The 24,992-nt window shown below is 46.0% G+C and overlaps 2 protein-coding genes across 2 annotated transcripts in view; one reads left to right on the plus strand and one right to left on the minus strand.

Moving 5' to 3' along the window:
- Positions 1–24,992, minus strand: part of SPRTN (SprT-like N-terminal domain) — a 227,694-nt gene that overhangs the window by 26,395 nt on the left and 176,307 nt on the right. The gene's annotated exons all lie outside the window — the stretch shown is intronic.
- Positions 7,386–18,972, plus strand: RHOU (ras homolog family member U). The gene is made up of 3 exons (XM_082216991.1): positions 7,386–7,946; positions 10,651–10,709; positions 15,341–18,972. The coding sequence occupies exons 1-3, from the start codon at positions 7,637–7,639 to the stop codon at positions 15,794–15,796; spliced, it is 825 nt and encodes a 274-aa protein (XP_082073117.1). The 5' UTR covers positions 7,386–7,636; the 3' UTR covers positions 15,797–18,972.

Below are 24,992 nucleotides of genomic sequence, written 5' to 3' on the forward strand. Positions count from 1 at the left end.
ACTTCCTATGTGTAAGTGACTTCTTTGTAGGAGCTTTGCCATATGCGAAGTCGTTAGTAATCCAATTAGGAGGGGAAAGTTTTAGAACCTCTATTCACCTTTCACTATTATATGCCAGTCAAATGGAAGCAGAGTTAGCAACAATTGGGAACAAGTGGTCCTATTTCTTACAGGAGGAGGATTCTTCCAGAAAAACAGAGAAGAATAACAGTTTAACAGGAACTTGAGTTGGAATTCATATATGAGGCATTCATCAGGCTGGTATGCATTACATCATAGGTAAGAGATATGGCATATCTGCTTTTCTCATTATTTGCTCTGACTGATGTTCCCTGGAGACCTGTGTCCCCCAGTCTACAATGAGTGTTTAAGCAGGTCTGCCATGTTCATCAGCCACACACTACATGGAGCCAAAATGAATTTCCCCCAATAAAATGTACCCTTTAAACTGCATTTCCTTGCTTTATCACAAAGTTCACCCTCCTCCTTGAAGTTTCTCTGAATGTTGTATTACATGCCACCCCAATCTCCGAGCAGCCAGAGATTCTAGGGGTTCCTGGTGCTCACCCAAGGTTTGCTTTTCCTGGAATGAAGGTCAACAGAGACTGTGTTGTCCTTAGGATATAAGGTTTGTTTACACATATATACACACCGAGCATAAGATGGAGGGGCTCACAGCATTCAACACCAACAGATCTTGCTTCTCCATTAGTCACAGCTTTGGATTCAGCACAAACCAAGCATGCCTCTCATCTTCTCAGCCTGCCTCCTGTTTTCAGCTCAACTCACACACAACTGCCCTGGCCATTTTCCTTCCAATTACCAGCCAGGTGAGGAGGTAGTTTGCCCTCTGGGCATGGAGCTCCATTATACTAATGAAGGTACAGTCATACCTCAGAAGTCGAACGCCTTGTGAGTTGAATGTTTTGGCTCCCGAACGCTGCAACCCCAGAAGTGATTGTTCCGGTTTGCAAACGTTTTTTGGAACCCAAACGTACAATGTGAGTTCCATGGCTTCCAATTGGCTGCAGGAGCCTTCTGCAGCCAATCAGAAGGTGCACCTTGGTTTTCCTAACATTTTGTAAGTCAAACAGACTTCTGGAACAGATTCTGTTCGACTTCCGAGGTATGACTATACTTAAATGGCAAGCCAATGCCTTTATCTTACAATTGTCTAGTTAGCAATCTGCTTTTAACCCATACTAGGTAGAGGATCCCAAGGATTGGAAGGGACTCGGATCACCAGGCAAACTGACCCACCAGACCTACATCAGCATATATGGAATGCAGTATATATGGGATGCAGAACAGGTGATCAATTTCAGATATAACACAGATCAGTTTAAAACAGTGGATTCTGTTTAGCAGAAGCCCCGGATCAACTTTAGCCTCAAAGGTTCATTAGGAGACAGAAAACAATTGTAAAAAATTAAATCATTTCAATCATGAAGGATCCCAGGTGCATGTCCAGTCAGGTGATGGGTAACACTGCTGCCACCATTTTTTTTTACTGATGAAAGGAGGTTCGTTTACACCTTCTGCCTGGGCTGCCACTGGCATCGTAGGACCATTTTGGATTAGATGGAAAGTTGAGGAGGAAGGGAAACAAGGTATACAATTGATTTGTGCTTTCAGTTCTTCCCATTTTCCTGTCTTGTCTGAAATTAATCTTACCTAACGAGGAAGTGCATAAGCACCTGCTGTGGCCCATCTTGCACACCTCCTTGTCAGAGTTAACACATGGCATTGATTTCAGATGAGAAGCCTCCTATTCCTTCTCTTTTGTCACATTTCAAACAGATCTGAGTCTGCCCCTTGTTTCAATACACTGACACCCTCTATATCACACCACCTGAACCCTTGACCATTGCCCACCTTGGCTTCTTAGAGATAACCATAGGGGGCTGAAAAGGTGGGTGCAGGGAATTATTAATGTCTCACTGGAGGAGCAGGAAGTACCATCTGCCTTGAAGGAAGTGGTTGTTCACTGCATCATTCAGAAGACCACCCAGTGTTAAACAACAATTGTCCAGTGGCAATATGGAAATAAGATGCAGTGAATGCCCTTCCATGGAACATCCGGAAGCAGGCCAGATTCAAGAGCTATGCATACTAGCTCTAACACATCATATGCTTTGTTTATAAATACACTAAATGAAAATTTTGTCTGAGTTGTTAATGAAGAATACCAAACAATGCCAAAAACAAAGAACGTCTGACAAAAAACTGATGTAAAGTAATGAAAGCAAAGTACATTAGAGACTGAGGTACAAGTAAAATCTCTTAAAATAAATTATGGGACAGATCTCTTGAGAATATTAAAAGAACTATGAAAACAGCAGTTCTAAAAGCAAAGATTATTATTATTATTAATAATAATAATAATTTATTTGTACCCCACCCATCTGACTGGTTCCCCAGCCACTTTGGGTGGCTTCCAGCATATATAAAAACATAATGAAACCTTAAATCTTAAAAAGTTTCCCTATACAGGCCTTCAGATCTTTCCTAAATATTATATGATTACTCATCTCATTAACATCTGATGGGAGGGCATTCCACAGGGCGGGCGCCACTACTGAGAAGGTCCTTTGGAGTAGTATCTGATGACAAGAACAGCCAATTGTGCACCAATATAGAAAAAACATGGATAATTGACTTACGGTAGGTAAGATACCTGTTAGCAGAGGTGACTCATCCCATTTGGCCTCCTGAGACAAAATGAGAAGGGGCCTCTTACTGGAGGTCACATGGCTGTGGCTTCCAGGTTCCGGTGAGATCTTGTGAGATGTCTCCAAGATCTTGCTGGAACCCAGAAGCCACAGCCTCTTCTCCTTGCTACTCTGTTGGTGGTGGCAGTGGCAGAAGAAGGGGAGGGCGTCCCCACCTTCACCACAGGAGAAGTGAGAAGTGGTGGCGAGATCCCACCAGAAGCACCACCTCCATGGGATTATGCTGCCCAAGGCTTGAACCACCTATAAGTTTTATTTCAGTGGTGTTTAAGGTCCCCAACTAAAGACAAGGCAGGAATCATAGCTCAGGTCACCGTACTTGGATAGCTTAGTTGGTTAGAGTGTGGTGCTGATAACACCAAGGTTGCAGGTTCAGGACAGCTGGATATCCTGTATTGCAGTGGGTTGGACTAAATTATCCTCAGGGTCCCTTTTAACTCTACAATCCTACGATTCGATGACCATGGTTTCATTTGAAGTTGATTACGCTAGCTAATTTCATATTCTTTTTCAAGAAAATGATTTGCTTTTCCAGATAAAAGGACTGAAAGTGGGGTTTTAATTTTAGCGAGGGTTTTTTATTTTATACAGTAGTAGATCTGATACAATAACAGCGAGGGATAGCTACTTACCCTATAAATGAAGGGCTTCATTAATGCAAGACGTGGGAAGAAACAGTAAAAAGTAACAAGACAAAAATGCAGTGCTATAAATCAACATTGACATTAGAGACATATAATTTCCAAGAATCAGCCTTAGGATCTGTTTCATAAAACATTCTGCTGGTAATATTGACTAAATAATTAGCTGCAATCAATGTCTTTGAATCAAATCTATCTCTCCATGTTTCATCCGGAAGCTAAAACATTCAAGAATTGTCACAAAGTAAATACTGCTGTTCTCATTCACCAATAAGGATTCAGCAATACTGGAATGTCTTGTCACCAACAAACTCTCTTTGATTTGCCATCACAGTACAAATTGTTTCACTAGGGCTTTTTTCTTTTTCTTTTCTGCACAACAACTAGCTTGATCATACTGTTCAACAAAAGGCTAGTGTATTCAGTAGGATACATTACATTACAATTCAACACAGCCATAGTGGAGGGGTGAATTCTCAAAACCCAATCCTGAAAAGGCAGGAACAAGTCAGACATTTGTACTTCATAATCCAAGTACTGAGCTTGTACTGAAATCCAAGTACTAAACTTGTTTTTTTTAAAATGCACACAAGTCCTTTGTCGAGAGAATGCAGTAGTTCCATTAAATTATTTTTACCTCTGCAGTTGCTTTTTATTCCACACAAAAAAGAAGTGTTGTCATAATCTCTTCACCCCCAGGATCATAGCTCCTTTTCTACATCAGTGATGTCCCTCTATTTTGATTTGTTTTCTCTGATGAGAATAGATCATAATGGCATTAATGAGAGACTGTCACTTGCTGCTGACAGCACATGCCATGAGTACAATATCCCAGCAATGGCATCAAAGATCCTAGCATAGTTGTTCATGACAAGCAGAAATGATCAGCTATTGTTGTAAGGAAGAGCTTCTGCAGCAGAGGCCTGGTGAGGAACTGACATTGCCCCCCAAAAGAGGATGCTGCACTATCTCTCTCAGCACTGAAAGGCTTCTGCAGCAGCAAGGAGCCCACTGAGGGGAATATAATCACCTAGACATAGAGGGACAGCACTATTTCAACAGCTCTAAGCCTTGAAAAGCTCTTGCTGCAGCCTGTGGGACCCTTCCAATGTTCTTTTTATTGTGCATTCATGATTATTTGTGCTTATTATTGCAATACTGTTTGCACCTGCAAGTATTTTTTTTGGGGGGCATACTGCTTCATTCAGTGCATCATGTACTGTAATGTCCTGCTGAAATTTTGTAACTTTTTGTACTACATCATGTTGTGGTGTTTGTCCTGTTTTTGTTGTGCTATGGTGCAAGAGTGCCCATCAGGTGGCAATAATGCAATAATCTTGGGGACACAGAGCAGTGTGAGCACTTTTCTTATTGCAGAATGTCCAGTATTGGGGGAGGATGGGTTACAATGGCTGTGTACACAATATACCTTTACAGCCCATTCGAAACTCGTTTTCCCCCTCAAAGAATTAGGGGTACTGCATTTTGCCACTCACAGAATTATAATTCCCAGCAACCCTTAACAAACCACAGTGTCCAGAATTCTTTAAGAGGGAAGAAAACGTGCTTCAAATGTCTCTAAAAGGTATAGCGGGCATGCAGCCTATGATCGTGCAACCTGAATTTGCTGGTACATGACTGAATCTCAACAGAAAATAGTGAAAATGTGGAAGCAACCTAACTTTTTATATAACAATTGTTCTGGGCTTGTTTTATCCTGCTTTTGTTGCACACAAGGGCCCCTCCAGATGGCAAGAATGCAGCGACATCAGGAAAGGATTGTAAAACAACAAATACAACCTGTGGCCCTCTCAACATTGTTGGACTCCCAACTCCCATAAGCCCCAGCCAGCGTGGCCAAAGGTCAGGCATAATGGGAGCTGTAGTCCAACAACATTTGGAGGGCAACCAATTCCCCATCTCTGTCGTACAGGTGTGAGCTAGTTTAAAGTAAAGCTGAGCCACCTCAGACAAGCTGCTGCTCAAATATCTTGTCCCTCAAAGCTCAGGGTTTCTCACTACCAGTGGCGTAGCGTGGGGGGTGCAGGGGGGGCCAGCCGCACCGGGCGCAACATCTGGGGGGGCGCTCGCACTCTCAGCTCTCTGCCCCTACCTGGCTCACTCACTCTCTCTCACTGCAGTGCTGGCTGTGCGAATCTGATCCGAGCCGCCGGGTCGCCGCCCACTGTGGAGGGGGTGGGTGCCAGGCGTGCGGTGTGGAGAGAGAGCGAGGGACTATCTGGGGGAGGGACAGTGCAGCGGCCGCCCAGCGCAGCGCTGAGCGCGGGAGAGAACCACACCAGACCAGACCAGGCAGCAGCAAGAAGCTGGCAGCGGCGGCAGGTTAGGGGTTAGGGGGCGCAAATTACTTGCCTTGCCTCGGGTTAGGGGGCGCAAATTACTTGCCTTGCCCCAGGTGCTGACAACCCACGCTACGCCACTGCTCACTACTAAAGGTGATGTTACATGTTACTTTACAGCAAAGAGCTACCCATTTCCACAGCTTTGCTGAGGGTGCATTTTTTATAATGCCTGAAGGGCATTTGCAGGTCTGAAAACACACAAAACCAGTTGTTGCATAGGCTGGGGATATAATAGGGTCAGCAGAGAGAGGCTGCTAAATATCAAATGCATTGTTTGCATTTGGTCCTGAAATGCCTGTGTTCTCCTGAGCTTTCAGACAGCACCCGCAAAGTAAACGCTGCTTTCCCTCTTCTGCTTTGAAGCCACCCAGAACAAATATTTCCCATATTCTGGGGGGGGGGGGGAGGAATGATTGTTATAGGTGGCATCATTCCTCTTCTACTCTTAGACTCTTCCAAATAGGGCCTTAGTTTGCAAATGGGGTTTTGAGATATCATAAACAGGTCTTTGGCAATAGGCTCTTTTCTTCTTCTTCTATACTTATCATATTTCCCCTAGAAAAGGCATATCAGGATTAAATTGTGGGGAAGGGTTGGGCTGGGTCAGTGATGTTGTGTGGATGCTGCAATGGGGGGAAAGCCATTTTCAAACACGGAGAGCCAAGTCCACACTAGACACCTGCCTGGAAGCATCCTCAGTCATAAACCAGAACTGGGGAGGCAAAACTACACGAAGGAATAGAAACTAGAGCAGTTTTAAGAGTGCCTTTAGCTGCACCGAAGCACATAGCTTCACATAGTTGTCTCATTAATACTGATAAATTGGCTAAGAAACTTGCTTTCCCTCTGTGAAACAGGCTGAGCTTTGATAAGATTAGACAGTTTTACAGCTCAGCCTGGAGAAGTGGGGGTGGGGAAAGGATAAGAAGGGAAGAGAATGGCTCGCAGGGAAGAAACCCGTTTTGCTTAGGCACAATGAGAGAGCGTACGGGGTTGGAGAAAGGACACCTGGAAGAAAGGACAGCCTTTCTTTATCGCCCCTTTAGGCTATCTCAGCTCCGTAGACCATGAGGTCCCCGCCCCCCACTCGGTGGGCTTCCCAGCGTGTTAAATGTAGCATTTGAGTATCGTTCTGCAAATACCACGCAGTGACCCAATAGCACCCTCAACGCGGCCGCCTTCAAGGAGCCACCGGGCTCTTTGTCGCTCTTCAACGCGGCTGCCCTTTGGGAAGCGGGGGGCCACGCGGGGAAGTAGAGCTCTAGAGAAAGATCGGGGAAGGGGCTCCCGGGAAAGAGGTCAGGAGAAGGGGCTCCGCTCGCAGGTAAGAAAAGGAGGGGCGGGCCAGCGCGCTAGCCTTGGGCGAAGCGTGGCAAGGGGGAGCTATGCGAAACATGCCCGGCCAATAGGCGTCGTCCGAATTGCCGTCAGCGTTCGAAAGGAACAGCGGCCGTCCAATGAGAAGCGCCCTCGAACGCAGCCAGGATTCCACGCCGTCCACAAGTTGCGGCGGCGGCTGGCCTCCCGCGTCCACCTGGGCTGCCTGTAGCGCCGCCTGCCGGCCGCCTCTCCTGCGCCTGGCTCCTCCCCTCCGGCTGCCCTCCGCCCTGCTCTGCTCGCTCACTCGCTCGCTCCCCGGGTCTCCTGGTGTATTATGTCATCTGCAAGCGGAGCGCCCGGCCAGGCTCCCCGAGACGGCGCGCAGTGAGCGGAGGAGAAGCCGGGAGGCGCGTCTCTCGGGCGGCACCGCTGTGCAGGGACCCGGAGCTGCGCCGGCTGGGCGCTCCTGCCTAGGACGGCTCCCCTCGGCCGGCCGCGCCGCCGCGCCCTGCTTGCTTCCCCTCGTCCCCCGGTGGCTCCGCTGTCCTCGGAGGGGGTCTCCCGCCCGGGAGCCAGGCGGATGCCGCCGCAGCAAGAGGGAGAGACGGGCTACATCAGCAAGCCGCTGCCGGGCGGCTGCGAAGTGCCCCCGGTGCCGCCGCGGAGGGTCCGCAGCAGCCGGGCAGCGGCGCTGGGGGCCGCGCTGGGGAGCCGCTGCCGGGCCGGGGCGGGCGGCGGCGGCGGGACTGGCGGCGGCGGGGAGCCTCGCCGCAGCATCAAGTGCGTGCTGGTGGGAGACGGCGCGGTGGGCAAGACCAGCCTGGTGGTGAGCTACACCACCAACGGCTACCCCACGGAGTACATCCCCACCGCCTTCGACAATTTCTCAGGTAAGGGGGCGGCGGAAGAGGGTCTCCTCGGAGGCTGCCGAGGAAGCACTTCCCCTCGGGGCAGCGGGGTCGCGGCGAGGCGGCCCCTCCAGCGTGCGATCCGGCTGGGCAGGCGCGTTTCGCCCTCGGAGCGCCGCGTGGACTCTGGCTTCTCTTTCAATCGCCGTCCATTTCCAGCCTTGAGACTCAAAAAGGGGCGGCTCCCCTCCTTGGGAAGTTCGCGAGGAAGAGCTGCGTTCCTCTTTGAGCTCCAGGTGGATGCAGGTAGAAAGGAGGGGCCGAAAGAGAACCCCCCCCCTCCACGTCCGAATATATTGGGAAAGGATCAGTCTTACGGTCAGGGGACCAAACGGGTTAGATTAAGCCTCTTTCCTCGGGAGGATCGTCTAATAGAGAAAGCAGCTCCGAGAGATACGTGGAAAAGAAACTCTTCTTTCTTTTTTGTCCCGCATGCCCGTTCCAGAGGGCCCGAACTGAAGAAGTGCCCCCCATTAACCGAATTATTCGTATTTAGTTGTATATAACGCGCGCCGTTTAAAATGCAGGCGTGCTGTGCTTCCTCTGGAATACGCCCCCTCTTTTTCTGCAAGGTTGAAAGGCTCTTACAAATCTTGACCTGGACTTCGAAACAACCGAGGTCAAGGGTGATTGTAACTCAGCGGTGCAACATTGACTTTTCACGCAGAGGGTCCCTGATTCAATCTCTAAGGCCCAGATAGGCCCACATTTGAAATTCTGGAGACCCGCAGCTGGCTGGACCAATGGTCTGACTCTGTACAAGCGATTTTTACTTGGAGTTAAGTTCCACTGTGTTAAATGAGGCTGACACATGCATACGCCTTCGTGTACTTGTTTGCTTCTGAGTTTTGAAGCCTCCACCATTTACAACAGTAGTTTCCATGCTGTTTCCAGCTGTGAGGGTTAGGAACTTGGTAACAACTAAAAACAGGATTCTTTGAGTTCTAACTAGTTCTTATGGGGGCAACCTGTAGTGGGTGGGTGTATATATAAACATGCCTTTATATGGCAGATATTCATCTTTCAGGGCAAAGTACTTTTATTGCCAAAGGCTCCTGTGGGTCTGATTTACCCTGGGCTCAGGCGCTATGCTGAGTGTGCTGTGCCCACACAGATAATTCTGTTCTTTATTTTCCCAAAACGTCACACTTTCCTATCATCTTGCAAATCCTCTTGGCTGTCTCATAATCCTTATCCCTTTAGTTGGGTTCAGAAGGGGGGAAAGTAAGCCCTTGTCCAGTCCCCTCCCCCACCTTCTATTAGTTTAAATCTCCATTGATTTTCGGGGGGGGGCAGGGAACAGCGTGGAGAGATGGCTTTCTGCTGTTTGCCGTGTGAATTGTTGTAATTAAATAGCCCCTGTCAATCTTCCCAGTTTTTAATAAGGTTTCTGGGTGTTGAGTGGAAGCTGCTGGGTCATCAGTCCTGGCTTAACTCCTTCGGGGATAGATACGAATCTTAGAGCTGCTTCACATTTTTACAGAAAAGAGGTGTCCTCATGCATTTCTGTGCTGACTGTGTCTCTTCTCCAACATCTGAAGGGCATTTTCATGTCTGAGAACATGTGATAAACACGCACCTACTGTTGGGAGTTTCAGTCATATGTTGTTTGTGTATGTACACTGTCCAGATATTCAAATGCCCTTCAAACAGAAAACACACTGCTGACCTGCTGTGGAAATGCTGGGGTCTTCTTCGTTGTTTGCCGCTGTATTGTGGCCTTTGTCCTTTGTGGTGAAACATTCTCATTTTGAAGAACAGGCTCTTACAACCTCATGTCACCAAAGGTGCTCTCCCTGTCCTTTGCACCAGCTTAGACCTGAGCAACCCAGCCCTCTGCAGCAGGTATACTTGGGAGTAAGTTCCATAGAGTTCAAAGGGAGTTAGGTGTGCTCAGCTGCTTCCACAGCAGTACAGTTTAGAGACTTTAGAGAGCCACTCCTTCCTGGAGCACGTTACTGCCTCACAATAAACTGTAAGCGGTTTTGCTTTGCAGCAAGCAAATACCTGAAGGGCACAGTTTTTCTGCAGTATTGAAAATTGATGCAGCAAAAGGAAGTGACAAAAGCAATAAATCTGCAGCCGTTTTGGGGGAGGGGATTAAACCAAGCAAAGCCCACCCCCTCAATTAAAAAATAGCATATTGTGTTTAAACAGGGAAGCGATGGTAACAATGGCCTGTGATTACACGTGGTTCTTTATCAAGCTAGTTCTTTTCTGAGGGTGGAATGATAAATCCTCTAGTCAGAACTGAAAGGGATGCAAAAAGAGCAGCAGCTTCGCAAGGGATGTGTCAATATTTGCATTGTCTTTTCTGCTTTAAAGCAACGAGGGGTTGGGTTAGGGGCCTCCTTTGTGCCAGGACTTTGGGGGGGGGGGAGAAGTGACAAGAAAATCAATCCTCAAGCAAGTTGAAAGGAATAGGGATACAAAACTGGCTGAGTGTTTGGGGACAGCTCTCTTCTTTCTTTTGCATCATTCAGTGATTTTGCTACTTAGCCCGTTGGGAGTGTACCAAATTTTTAAAGTCCTGAAGGGCTTGGGTAGGCCTCAAGAGTTGGGACTGAGGCGGCTTTTGAGCTCCTTAAATCACAACCGGTTCAAATAAATACGAGGAAACACCTACCGGTAATTCTTCATGAGTGGATGAAAGTTTCACTGACTCTTCCCTCCCCTTCCATTTCAGCTGTTGTATCCGTTGATGGCCGGCCAGTGAGGCTCCAGCTCTGTGACACAGCTGGCCAGGTCAGTAAAACTAATTACTTACTTGAGTGGAAGGGTGGCCTAACCTGGGGCAGAGGGAGGAAAGTGGAGGAAGAAAGAGCTAATACCCTTTTTGGGTGGAGTGGTGTGGGCTCTGCATTGTCACTTCTTCTCAGGTTGCTTCCCTGGGTGACATGAGAAGGCTGGGAGGGAGGCAGCAGGAGCCCAAAGGAAGGTCCTCCCCACATGGGGAGTATCCCAGCTTCCGAGTATCCGAGGTTTTGAAGTATCCGAGGCTTGATGCTTTGTGTGTGGAAGGGCTGCGGCATGGCCTTGTCCCAGGTGGCTTCTCAGTTACCTTGAGGGCATTGGAAGGAGCAGCCCTGCAACAGCTCCCTTGTTGCCAGAGTAATGTGAGTAACTGGACTACATAGGAAGGACCGGCTACTGTGGGAGGAGAAAGACTTCCTGCTTTGATTTGCGGTCTTCTGTTGTGCAAACGTGAGTGACGATGATGTGTGAAACAAAAGCACATGTTTCCATGTGAATTTGCAAGCAGCCCACTACCTGATTTGCAATGGATGGCTCAAAAAGACAAAAATATACTGCACTACACACTGTGACGCATGGGAGTTTTCTCTTTGCAAGCTCTCTGAGTGCATTTTCATAGAGTGGTCGCTTCTAACACACAATGCATAAGGGGACTTCCTGTTTCCTGCTGGCTGATACTGGGTAATCCAGCAGTTGGCAGCATATGAGCTGTGGGTACCTAGTGGCTGTCTTCTCCATCTTGTTATGGAGGGCCTTTTGGAGCCATGATTGCTCGTGACATCTTTGTCCTAGATCCATTGTTCCCGTGGCCTGTTAGCTGTAGATAAGAGATGGAAAAAGAGCCTCGATAATCGGGGGCTTTCTTTCGCACTCCTAATTCATCTCAGTCTCTGAATCTGCTCCTCAATTCTACTCCTTGTGGGAACGCATTCCAGTTTTAAGCAACACAATGACATCAATGCGACAATTACTATGAGGACATGCAAACAAGCTCTAATTGTGCAAATATTTGTAACCACAGCCCACAGCTTCAGTGCGGTACAGCATGCTTCAGTTCAAACTCTGCCTCCGAAGCTAAGTGACAGGAGTCTTTGGCTCTAGCCTTGCTTCCTAAGGGGCTTAAATCTGGGAAACAAATGAGCTCATGAACTCAGTGTCCCTGACTCTTGCCCTGTAAACCTCAGTCTTTTGCAAGTGCCCCTGAAAAGAAGTGTATTCAAGTGGAAGGGGCCTTGTAGTAATTTCTTTAGATGTATTTTGAAGAACTGCATGTCTGTGTTCCTTCAACATTTTTCCAAGTTAAGAACCTCTGACCCCTTGCAAGTTAAGATGCATGTTTCAGTTTGGCAACAAAACATTGGCACAGGAGGTGCATCTCGGACAGTGTTTGCTCTTCGCTCTTCTTAATTTGAAACCCTTGGAAGCATGCTGTATTTTAAATTAAAATGCTACCACAACTGAGGCAAATTGTATTGGTTTGGGAGGCCGGTGATGTTGTGCTTTTGTCCTGTCAGCAAGAAGGAAAGGTTGGGTGCAGGCAAGGAGTTGATTTGCTTCCCCCAGCTGCAGCCCTTGAAGCCTCTGGGCCTAACAAAAGATTTGGTTAGCTGCATATCTGCCAGTAAGTGTAGTGGAGTTTCCCCCCGTGTGTGTGTGTGTGTGTGTGTGTGTGTTGCAAACATTGTCTGCATGCGGCCTCAATCCAGATCAGGAGTCCTTTTTATGGGGCTCTGAATCAGGACAGGGAATGAAGGATTTTAAAAAATCTAACCCACACTAGGATCCTGATCTAGAACAGCCCCACTGGCAATTTTTTAAAAAACATACACAAAACCCTACACTTAAACAAAATAAAAAAATTCCTTCCAGTAGCACCTTAGAGACCAACTAAGTTTGTTATTGGTATGAGTTTTTGTGTGCATGCACGCTTCTTCACATGAAAGCTCATACCAATAACAAACTTAGTTGGTCTCTAAGGTGCTACTGGAAGGAATTTTTTTATTTTGTTTCGACTACGGCAGACCAGCACGGCTACCTACCTGTAACCCTACACTTAAAGACACAGCTACATAACTAAACTGATTTTCATGAGTGGTATGTGGCAACTTTCCTCCCTACGATTAGATTTTCATGTAAGAGTTTGTCAAATCTTTAGTGGTGCAGAAGTGACACATACTGCCGTGACCTGAAACAGGATTTGGAATGTCTCTCCTTTGTTAGGCTCTCCCTGCAACAGACTATAAACTGCGAAGAACCAGAACACTCTGATCATCACACAGGATCCACAAATCAGAAAATCATACCCCATGGCAAAATCACAGTTTTGCTGCATAGAAGGAACTACAAAAGGGCACATGGCATGGAGGTTGAGTGGGGAGGGAGGCAGCACATTGGGAAATGTGAATGTGAGGGTGTTCTTTATTCATGGCACCAGAAGTGTGTCAAGTGTAGATCATGAAAATTGGATGACAACAATAAATATGAACCTAGAACAGCAGGCCTCTGAAGGGCTATATCAAATCATGAATCCTTCCAGAGGATCACGTTATATGACAGTGTGGTGCTAAATCGCTCGCACCTTCCTGTATCAAGCTTTGCCTGGATTTAGTGTGAAATCTCTCATCATCTGTGTCTTGATCATCTGAATTCCTCAGTTGTCCAGATCCATTGCTTTCCCCTGCTCAGTCAATAAACCATTCGGATAAACCAAATCAAAATAAGAAACACATTGAAATAAGAAGCAAGTAAACAAACAAACAATATTCAGGGCATGTTCACGTTACCACTCACTTTGCATGCAGTCCTATCTTACTGCTGCCATTAGAAGCTGCATTCAGAGTAGGTACCCACACAGCAAGGAAGCCTGGGATTACTCAGACAATGTTCCAAGCCACGTAGAGGCAGCAGGAAGTGGCCTGTTTACAAATTTAAGGTTAATAGATAACCTGATGCAGAGATTGACCAGGGGAGTCCTAAACAAAAAAAACAACAACCCATCCACACTGTTCTCATATTTGGGGGGGGGCAGCAAGCCCTTCCTAATACCACAGAGCCCAAAGGACCAGGACAAATAGCCAGAAATACCTGTGCAGCTCTCTCTTGAACTTTGAACTCTTACTTCCCCAGAATATTCCTGAGTGTTTTACACTTCTCCAAATTAAGTGTTACTCTAATATCAGTTTGAAGACTGTGGTTGCAAAATTGGTACAACAGTTAGGTTGGAAATCAGATCACTGTGCTACTTTCTGTGGGACGTCTGCAGCATCTTAAAGTAAATAAGTCAAGATCTTTTAGTTTCTGCTTACAGGAGAAATTCCCCATTTGTTTCCTGTAGTAGTTCCTTGTAGCTGGTTTACTCTGAGCTAGTCCTAATTAACCATTGGTGAGAATCTTATCAATGGGCTTAAGCAGAGGTACAAAAACCCAGTCTCTTGGAGCCCCAAAACTGCCCACTGACACCTGGTGAGGTGCAGAGTTCAAGAAGTGCTGCTGTTATTCACTCCGGTCCCTAGAAAATCTCATTGTCTCATGTTTTGGGGCAAAGTCACGTCTAGTTTAAATTTACCTAACTCTTTGCTGGATTGTGGCCAAGTACGTCAGATTGGATCTCTGCATTGCTTCATGCATCTGAGAACTGCATTTTCCCTTTTACAACTGCTCACACTGGCAGTTCATAGTCATCTTGTGATTAGACAAGATCCGGAGATCAGGTTCTGCATGACTCTTTTCCAGCTGCCAAGTCTCCAGGTGGCAATTTTCTTTCCTTTTGCTTAGGTTTGTGTTAATTCCATTTAATTCCCTTTGTGTTGCACCAGTTCAGGTGGCTATCCCATTCATCCCGCATGAGTTCTCATCAATCCTTCTGGTATTTACAGTGCCTCCTAAGTTAGTGCCATCTGTAAGTTTCATCTACGTGCTCCCACTTCCCTTCCAGGGTCACTAATGAAAACAGCTATATGAAACAAAACCCAATAGTAATCTCTGAGGAATTCCACTAGGAAAAGGGTAAAAGCTGTCTTTCCAGCAAAGCCTTTCCTTTGGTTCAATTCAGTTTCCCATTTGCCTGTCAGTTCTTGCCGGATGCGTGGCCTGCTTTTATTGCATCATCCCTCCTGTATGGCTATGCATTCAGCAGAATCATCTGGGACAGTCTTATAGGACTTTGCCACTTCCTAATGCAGGAGGTGGATCATAAAAAGGAACGATGTCCCATATCAAAAACTCCTTTGCTTGTCAGGGGAATATGGAGGCTAGCCTAGTCTTTGCCCTGATTTGCTGGGTTTATGAGGATTTTTTAAAATGGGGTAGCATTCAAACATGCAATTCCTTTCAGTATCATACAGTGGGTGCAGTCCCAGGAGAGCTATATCCCAGCATTTCCCTGAAAGCTCTGATCTGTAAATTCTGCAGCCCTATTTAGATTTTGCAAAGAAGGGGAAGAGGCAACAGAGAGGATGTAGGGTTTGTGCAGGAATTCCTAGATATGTGGGGTGATTTCTTAAGCAGTTGGAGAGTTGGAGCAACTCTCTCCCTCACCTTGAACCATGGAGCTTTGAAGGGCTTTTTGTTGCTGAGCAAACGGTCTCTCAACATTCACGTTTCTTTTCCCCATTTCCCCCCAGGATGAATTTGACAAGCTCCGGCCCCTGTGCTACACCAACACAGACATCTTCCTGCTGTGCTTCAGCGTGGTGAGCCCTTCCTCTTTCCAGAATGTGAACGAGAAGTGGGTTCCAGAAATCCGATGCCACTGCCCCAAAGCACCCATTATCCTCGTTGGGACACAATCGGACCTCCGGGAGGACGTCAAGGTCCTCATTGAGCTGGACAAATGCAAAGAAAAGCCCGTGGCGGAGGAGGCCGCGAGGCTCTGTGCCGAGGAAATAAAAGCCGCCTCTTACATCGAGTGCTCCGCTTTGACTCAGAAAAACCTCAAAGAAGTCTTTGATGCAGCCATTGTTGCTGGCATTCAGTACTCGGATACTCAGCAGCAGCCAAAGAAATCGAAAAGCCGGACTCCAGACAAAATGAAAAACCTCTCCAAATCCTGGTGGAAAAAGTATTGCTGCTTTGTATAGTATATTTTGCAAAGGCTTTGAAAACAGCAGTTGGATACTGGGAGCGGGTCAAAGCTATATTAGCTCAAAATCTCTCTATTCCAGAGCACACGGACTGAATTCCACAGCTCTACATGCTGCTAAAAGTCACCCGTTGTCATGGGAGGAGGACCTGAGGGAGCTGGTTGATGTGCGTTAGGTGTAAGGCTCCCCGCCGGAGTCAGCGGAGTGTCCTGTTGCCAAGGGACAACTACCCCACACTTCTGTGAAACCAGAAGCTGGGCCGAGGAATTGACTCCCTGCAGAAGTGGGAGGAGCCGCAACAGAGGCCTCCGATGCCAAGGCGACACAGAAACCAGGAAAAGACTATAGGAGGACAGAGTTTGACAGGTGGATGTTAGAAAGTGTGTGCTCCTTAATGACATTTGGCTTCCCACGCGCCCGTTTTCAGTCTTGCCATCTTCAGAAACTATAACATGCATTCCAGAAACATCCATAGTTTGATAAATTTAGCAGAATCTGCACGTAAATCCTATATATTTTTCTTAAGATGATATGCCTACTTCATGCACAGTGTAGGGATGTCTTAACAGAATGAGCTGCTTACATGACTGCATCTTATTTGTAGACACCTGACTTACAGATCTTTTACATGGTGTAAATGTGCATGCTTGCCAAATTATAAAAAAAATAATGATGATGATGATATTTTGAATAGCCTTGGGTTGCTTTTCTATTTCTAGAGACCCCATGACAGGTTTTTTATCAATTTATAAAGGATGTAATCCTCCCCTTAAACGATGCACCAAATACCTGTGAAATGTATGTATCTGATGGTCTAAGTCAATGTGATGATGTTTTCTACAAGATAATCTCAACTAATTGCATTATAGTCTTTTTCACATAGTCAGGTACTGCACATTTATGTACCTTAGATAGGGCCATCTTTCTGCTTGATGGAATTCAGTGCCTATCAATATAAGGTGAGGTGGGATTAGAACAAGCTGTCAGTCATAAGCAGTAGGAAATCCATCCATTGATGCCAATGGAAAAGTCTTCCAGGTAAATGCATGGCCATAGAAATTGGTCCTGATTCAAAATATACCAAATCTGTCCCTGTCAATTTTCATGTAGTGATTTAAATGTTTTTTTTTAATGATCACAAATGCAGGCTAGCAGTGGTGGTAACTACCTGGGCTGCATGCTTTGTCCATGCTTTCTTATGGTCTTCCATATTGCTTTGAACAAAATGAACATTAGCCAACATGCAACACATTTTTGGTGGTGACCCAAATCCCTTTCAAGACAATTCAAATGTATATATTAAATTTTAACAAAATGGCCTGCCCTTGCAATAGATTACAATGTGATGGATCTAAAATGTGGAATATTATTTGCTCCAATATCTACCTATAGACATTCCTCTTCTAATTAAGTAATGCAATGTTCTGAATTCTGGAGATTGAGCTATTTAGGAACCTGATATTTGCAAAATGAGTGCAAAAGCCTTAAGTTATTGTCTCCTTTTCTGTACTGTCAAGATTCCTCCTCCCACCAGCCACCGCCTTTAAAGTAGGCTTCTTATTCATTCCATTATCATCTTAGGTTTAAACTGGCCTAATTCAGGCATAATGAGGAACAATGGTTTTCTGCTACATTAATGAACTTTGGATTTACATGTTTCCCTGTCCTCCCTTTTCATGTGCCAACATCTGCTTTAGTTTTTAAACTAACCACAGTTCTCTGTGAGTCCAGGCGTCGGGAACTGTGGTTAATTCAAAAGCTAAAGCAGATGTTGGCACATGAAAGGGGAGAGGGAACATGTGAGTCCAAGGCTTCCATGCTTAGAATAAGCTAGGATCAAACAGGTGGAAGCTAGGGGGGCAGGTGGAAGCACATGAGTTCAAGGTGGGGGCCCTGTTCCTATACCAATAAACCATGGTTTCCCATTATGTCTGAATGCAGTCTACACATGCAAGCCCTGCAAACAGAATCCACATCAGATCTAACAGGGCTCCTGCAGAACCTCTATATTCACTGCATCTTGTACATGAGAAATACCAGTGCAGAAATCCCAGGCACCTCCTTGCCCAATTGTTTAGTACACAGGGCATTAAAGTGTTTTTCTTCCAGCCTTAGGTGAAGTTGCTGCCTACATTTTTTTCAGTGGCTCTCATTTTTCCTAACCTGGTTGGGATACGTTTCCTGTTTCAATGTTGGCAGTAGCTTTAGTCTGATTCAGCCCTCTCCTGCCCAGATGGGAGAACCATCTTTTCAGTGGGTGGTGATGTTGGGGGCAGACAGCAGAGATTCAGAGTTATCCAAAGCCCTGCTGGACTTGTTGCAGGAGGGCAGAAGTAACGGTTTCTGCCTTTCCAGATATATATTTTTAATGGGAACTATTCCTCTCCTGTCATTTCTGATGGGAGAGAATGCACAGACACGAGTTCCAGGGCTTACATACGTTTCCTTTAGTTTCAGGGGACTGAGAAGGGTACTTGTAAGATCCATCAAAGCTATGCTTTTCCCTGACCCAACCCCAGCATGCTTCCTTTAGGCCTCTGATGATATTGGACCTCAAATGTTGGTGAGGCAAGGGCCACCGAGATTTCTGCAGTGGAAGGTCCTATCTCAACACACACACACCCCTGCCCCTGGTCTGACTTTTATATTCAGAGCAAGGTCTGATTCATCCCATAGCCCCAGGAAAACACTCCCAGGGACCATAGACTTGCATGGCCCATCAGAATGTAGAACACTATTTTTTAAATTTTCAATGCATACAGTAAGTCTGTCATTTTGTTACTGTACTTATTACTGTAAGTAATAAAAGCATAACTAGCAGTGCATACAGTTTCAGAGGGAAATCAAGAGGGGGGAGTCCTTGCAGTGTGGTTTAAATATTGAATCCTTTCAACTCCCCTTATTAGGCTTTTTGGTGTCCCCTCTTCATAAAAAAGTAGGTCACAGAAACCAGGAAGAGACCAAAATGGAATAAGGGTAATAAGGGAAACTCAAGGGTAAGTGGGGGGTCCCCTCACAATTGGACGGACTGCTTATTTTGTTCATTCTTGTTCTTAAAATGTGTTTAAAAACAAACTCATCCAAGTCTGCATTACATGTGTCTTATCGTGCTTATCTGTGATTACCTCCATTGACGCCATGTTTAAATAACATTAAATGATGCTTCAACCTTTCGGGACTGTTCTCCTTTTCTAGTGTAGCAAACTGATCTATGTTGCAGAGGGCCAAGCTACACAAGAGGCAGGAGGGCCATGATCAGATAGCCTGAGTGAATCTTAGCTACAGGGCTCCCCAAATTGGATTGGGGCAGTGGCTTTGCAGGAAGGTTTTTAAACATATTACTCTCTGTGCCATTCCTCCATTCTAAATTCTCCCTCCAGCTCCAGGAGAAAACGTACATCAGGAGAAGAAAAACTATTTGGCCTGGATTCTAAGATGAGTGAAAGGAAAGGAAGTTTGTAGAAGAAAGTTTGCTCTGTGGTCCCTAAAAAGCCTTTCTTGCAGGGTGGCAGCTGCCACGAACAATATATGGTGAGGTTTGGGTTGCTTGGGGAAGGAATGGATGGGAAACCCCATGTTTATTGGAATCCAAGCCTGATTCTGGGTGATTCTCCTTGCTCCAGTGGCATCTTGCAGCCCATTCCACATTGTTCTGGAATGCAGGAAGTCTGCTGGAGATAAGAGGCATCAGACTTTCTTTCTATGATGTTCCTTAACTTATCTTGGGATGCATGACTACAAAAAGAGCTTGTTTTTAGTTCTTTGGGTACGTATCCTTCAATGCATATACAACCATTTTACCGTTTCAAATAGTTTGAATCAGATATAGAAAATCCAATAATTGGATTTTTTATTTATTTATTAAAGAGCTATGGTAATCAAGCTGTGTCTTTTCCTAACAGCCTCATTAGGCATAGGCTCCAGTTCTGCAAAACCCCTTGATAAAAATTGGCTACAATGTTGCTCCTGACCTAGTTGAACTACTTGTAAGATCGAGGCCAAATCCCAACTAAATCACAGGGTGAACTTGCTGAAATCCATGGACTTAATGCCATTGGGTCTACTCTTGAGTCTGACTTACTTTGACACAACCAACATTCCAGAATCTATGGGACTTAGGTGTACTAGGAGCAATGCATAAAATACACATAATCTGCTGAAAGTTTCAAAGTGTAGTGGAAATCTTGACTGGAGTCAAATGAGCCTGATTCAATAAAAATATGTTTGCTCCTGCAGTGCCATAGCTTGGAAAATAAGTTTCCATTCCACAGAAACTCTGTATGTTAACTTGCTTGCATATGGTCAACAATAAACTCATAATGGTGAGAAGTTAACATCTGGTTTTCTGAACTTTCTATATGCAGGGCTTTGGTGTTATCTGTGGGTATGTGGATACTGACTCGAATGTAAGGGCCAATATCTCTCTCACACACACCCTGCCACCTTTATTGCTCCCCTGTACAATGGGAATAAAAGATGGATGATTACATTTTTATCGGGAGCTCAAAAGGAGTACAATGCTTGCTGGAAAGGGAGTGGAAACTTTGCCTATCTACTATTAACACATGGGGGCTGCTCAGGCCGCATACCAAACCATACGCTCCATAAAGCAGTCAAGTTTCATAAAGCTGCAAATAACATGGCTTTTCAAAAATGCAGCTCATTCTGACTTCTCTCTTTTCCCAAACAGTGTGACGACTTGGGACATATGAATTAAGTGATTTAATACTGTTGTAGATATTGGTATACTGCCAGCTACACTTCTCAAATGTTTCTTAAAAACAACAACAAACAAAAACACCTAATTTGCCCGTTTGAGTAGGAAGTGTCTCCTGTAGCCTATAATCTGATGTGCCTTAGGACGTTTTGTTTTCAAAAGTGTGGGCTATACTTAAAAGCAAGCTTTCTGTGGGAACATTATCATTCCCCCTCCCCTCTGAAAATAAATTCTGATGGCTCTTTGGCCTGCCTGTTTTACAGACAGCGTTCCTCTCCCCATGCAGATACCCCAAAGGAAGTCTGATGATTTCTACTTACATAACCCTCAGCCAGCATGAGGCTACTTGCATGTCCTGAGGGGTGCATTTCATGGGCTGCTGTCAATTTCATTGTTGGTGCTTAAATGCCACATTGAGCTTGCTCTTCTTAACAACCTAAAATAGGTCTGTGCTGTTACACGGCTCACTCCAGCGCATTGCAATAGAGGAAGTACATATTTTCCTTCCAAATTGGGGTCCTGGGAAGCTGTCTGCTTCCAAATAGACCTCCTCTGTCCCCTGCCACGTATTCCATAGCAGATAAGGTCCAATTATTTATTTAATGTATGTGTGGATGTCATGTACGTTTACATTCCTCCTTTACGATGCAGTCTCAATGCAGGTTACACACTACTTAAAACAAGTGAGCCGTGTAGTATTTAACAATAGTAAGCCATCAGTTAGACCGAATCAAACAGCAAGCAGATGCAGCAGTGATGTAGCAGAAGAAGTGATACTCGTGACTGCACCCTTACAGGCCAGTGCAAAAAGGTATGGTATGTCATGATGGGGACTCAGGTGGCGCTGTGGGTTAAGCCACAGAGCCTAGGACTTGCTGATCAGAAGGTCGGCGGTTCGAATCCCTGTGACGGGGTGAGCTCCCGTTGCTCAGTCCCAGCTCCTGCCAACCTAGCAGTTTGAAAGCACGTCAAAGTGCAAGTAGATAAATAGGTACCGCTCCGGCGGGAAGGTAAACGACGTTTCCGTGCGCTGTTCTGGTTCGCCAGAAGCGGCTTAGTCATGCTGGCCACATGACCCGGAAGCTGTCTGCGGACAAACGCCGGCTCCCTCGGCCCATAGAGCGAGATGAGCGCCGCAACCCCAGAGTCGGTCACGACTGGACCTAATGGTCAGGGGTACCTTTACCTTTACCCTTATGCCATGATGGAACCAGAATACCTTGGAGGGAAGGGGGGCCACTAAAGAGAAACCCCACATATGTGTTTAATTTATTGGTATACTGCCCTATATCCATAGATCTCAGGGGTGCCTTACACCCCTTATACCTGAAGGAGCGAGCGTCTCCACCCCCATCATTCAGCATGGACTCTGAGATCCAGCTCTGAGGGCCTTCTGGCGGTTCCCTCGCTGCGTGAAGTGAGGTTACAGGGAACCACGCAGAGGGCCTTCTCGGTGGTGGCGCCTGCCCTGTGGAACGCCCTCGCATCAGATGTCAAGGAAATAAACAACTATCTGACTTTTAGAAGACATCTGAAGGCAGCCCTTTTAAGGGAAGTTTTTAATGTCTGATGTTTTATTGTATTTTTAACATTTTGTTGGAAGCCGCCCAGAGCGGCTGGGGAAACCCAGCCAGATGGGCAGGGTATCAATAATAAATTATTATTATTATTATATTACATACTTTACAGTGGGGTGGGACCACTAGCAAGGCCTCCCCTGCTGAACATAACATCTGGTCAGACCTATGCGGGAGGAGGCACTTCTTAACATGGGCCCAAGTCGTTTATAGAGTTTTATATGTCGATGCAAACATCTTGTATTATGCTCGGAAGCACTCCGGCAGCTGGTGCTGACCTTTAAGAACCGGTGTGGTGTCTCCTCCCCTGGCCTGGCTGCTGCATTCAGCATTGGCTGTAGCTTCCAAACCATCAAGGGAAGCCCCACAAAGCGTTTGCTACAATAGTCCAGTCTGGAGGTTACCAGAACATGGGTCACTGCAGTCAAGCGATCTCTGGTCACGGACGTCCATAATTGGTGAACAAGCCAGAAATGGAAAAAGGCACTCCAAGTCTCCCTGAGCCTCAAGTGACAAGGCTGAATCAAGGAGTACCCCCTCATTTCTTCAGGAGAGAGCAACCTTGTCCATAACAGGTCATCTGCTCCCTTCTTGGACCTGAGAGCCAGCAATTTACAATGCTCCCATCTTGTCTGGATTCAAGTTCATCTGGTGCACAGTACCTCCAGGCAACAGTCCAGCACCTAACCTGCCTCTGCTGATTCATATGGCACAGATTGCGTGTCATTGCGTACTTATGACACCCCCCAACAGCTTCATATACTGTAGGTGTTAAATAGTGTTGGGGGTGGGGCTAGATTGACCCCTGCAGGACACTGCAAATTATTTCACAATGGTTACCCTCCCACAATGGCACAGAAGTGGAAGTGAAACCATTGCATAGCACCCCCCCCCCCAATTTCCAAATCCACAAAGCTGCTCCAGGAGGATACTATGATCAAACGTCACTGAGAGGTGAAGGAGAATCAATATAACTTCACTTTTTTTGTCCCTCTCTCAACAAAAGTCATCGACCAAGGTGGCCAAGACTGTTTTGGTGTCATACTGGGGCCTGAGTCTGGACTCAGAAGGGTCCAAATGGTTAACTTCTTCCAACTACATTGCCACCACCATCTTGAGCACCTTGCTTAAGAAGGGAATAATAGCACCCAGGTGATAGAATGTCAACACTTCTGGATCCAGGAAGGTCCTCTTAAGGGCAGAGCACACCACTGCCTCTTTAAGAGTACCTTCCCATCCCACACCAAGGCTTTCTCCACTTCCTGGGCCCACCCAGTTAACTCCCTCTGGTCCACTCTTATAAGTAATAATGGGCAATGGTCAAGAGGTAAAGACCATATCATGAGGCTGCAACAATTGAAACTGATCTAAGTTAACAAGAACACACTGTTCTGGACTGAATTGATTTGGCCAAAGATGCCATTTCAACACTTATTTAAAAAGCAAAAGTCTGACTTGAAGTTAGCCAGGCTGTTTCTAAGGGAAGTAATGGGAAATAGATGGCATGAGGAGCTCCCTTAGGATTTTTTTGAACCCCAAACTTAGGGCTTCAGAGGGTCATGGGATAGGACTGGCATAGCTGGATTTGTTCACCCCTCGTTTAGATTTGGCTGCCCTTCTAGCCAGATCCTTTTGTCCACTGTCTCTGGGAATTAACAGCTAAGTACGGATGTTAACCAGAAACTGTTTTCCATGTTTCCCTCTGTCAAGGGACCATGTTGGAATGATCCTGATAAATGTTTGCTTTTAAAGAATTCAGCTGTTGCAGTTTAGGCCCCTTTCAAGTGGGTGCATATATGTGTGTCTGTATCAGCCCTTCTCCACTCTGGAGCTGCTCAGATGCTTTGAATTACAACTCCCAACAACTCCAGCCAGGCTGACTGGGGCAGATGGGAGCTCTAGTCCAAAACATCTGGAGGGGACCATCCCTGCCCTTGCCCTCGCTTCCCCTTTCCACCCCACGCAACTACTAAGCTCACTTTTCACCTTCGCAACCTGATTTCTGAAGTCACTTCTCTCTTCTGTTTCTCAGCCCTGTTTTCATCTTTACCTCAAGTCCATGCCTCATCCTCCTTTTGTACACCCCTCTTTGCACAAAAAAGCCACCTCTTGCATCTTATTCCACACACACACATACGTTGCAGCTACTCAGCAACCTTTTCATCCTCTATCCAAGTATGAAGTCACCATCCCCTTGTGTTCTAAAGACCTTTCCATGCCCCTACTTTCATCTTCACCCCATTCCTGTGCCTCAACCCACCCGCTTACATAACAACCTGTGCTGTTGTTTAAAACCAATATGTCCCTCTCAGTTTCTTCCCACTCTTGCTTTACTTAAACTTCTGCCATTGTTATAAACCACCTCCTCTTCCCTCTCGGTGTCCCTCCCTTCTCACTTCAATGTCCTGGCCACTGCTGCTGTGCAAATTGCCTTCACTTTTGTACACATTTTCCATGTGTTGCAAATACTTCTACTTTCTTGTAAAATCTTGCATGAACAGACATCTTTGCCCGTAAGTACTTGTTTCATCTGGCAATGGAATGGTAAGAAGGAAGGAAAGCTGCTTTTACCAGGACTACATCAGTTTGATTTGTTATTTCTATGACGAAATGTAAATAGGGTTGCCAACTTGCCAGAACACAAATGTCTACCCAGAATTTTGCTTTCATTTTGTTTTTATGCCAGCTGCCAAAAAAGCAAAGGGAAGGAACAATTAATTCACACACACACACACACACACACACACACACACACACACACACACACTGGTACCTGGGGTTAAATACGCTTCAGGTTACAGACTCCGCTAACCCAGAAATAGCGCTTCAGGTTAAGAACTTTGCTTCAGGATGAGAACAGAAATCGTGCTCCGCTGGTGTGGCAGCAGCAGGAGGCCCC

Source organism: Podarcis vaucheri (assembly GCF_965113315.1).
Source record: "Podarcis vaucheri genome assembly, chromosome: 3".
NCBI lineage: Eukaryota > Metazoa > Chordata > Lepidosauria > Squamata > Lacertidae > Podarcis > Podarcis vaucheri.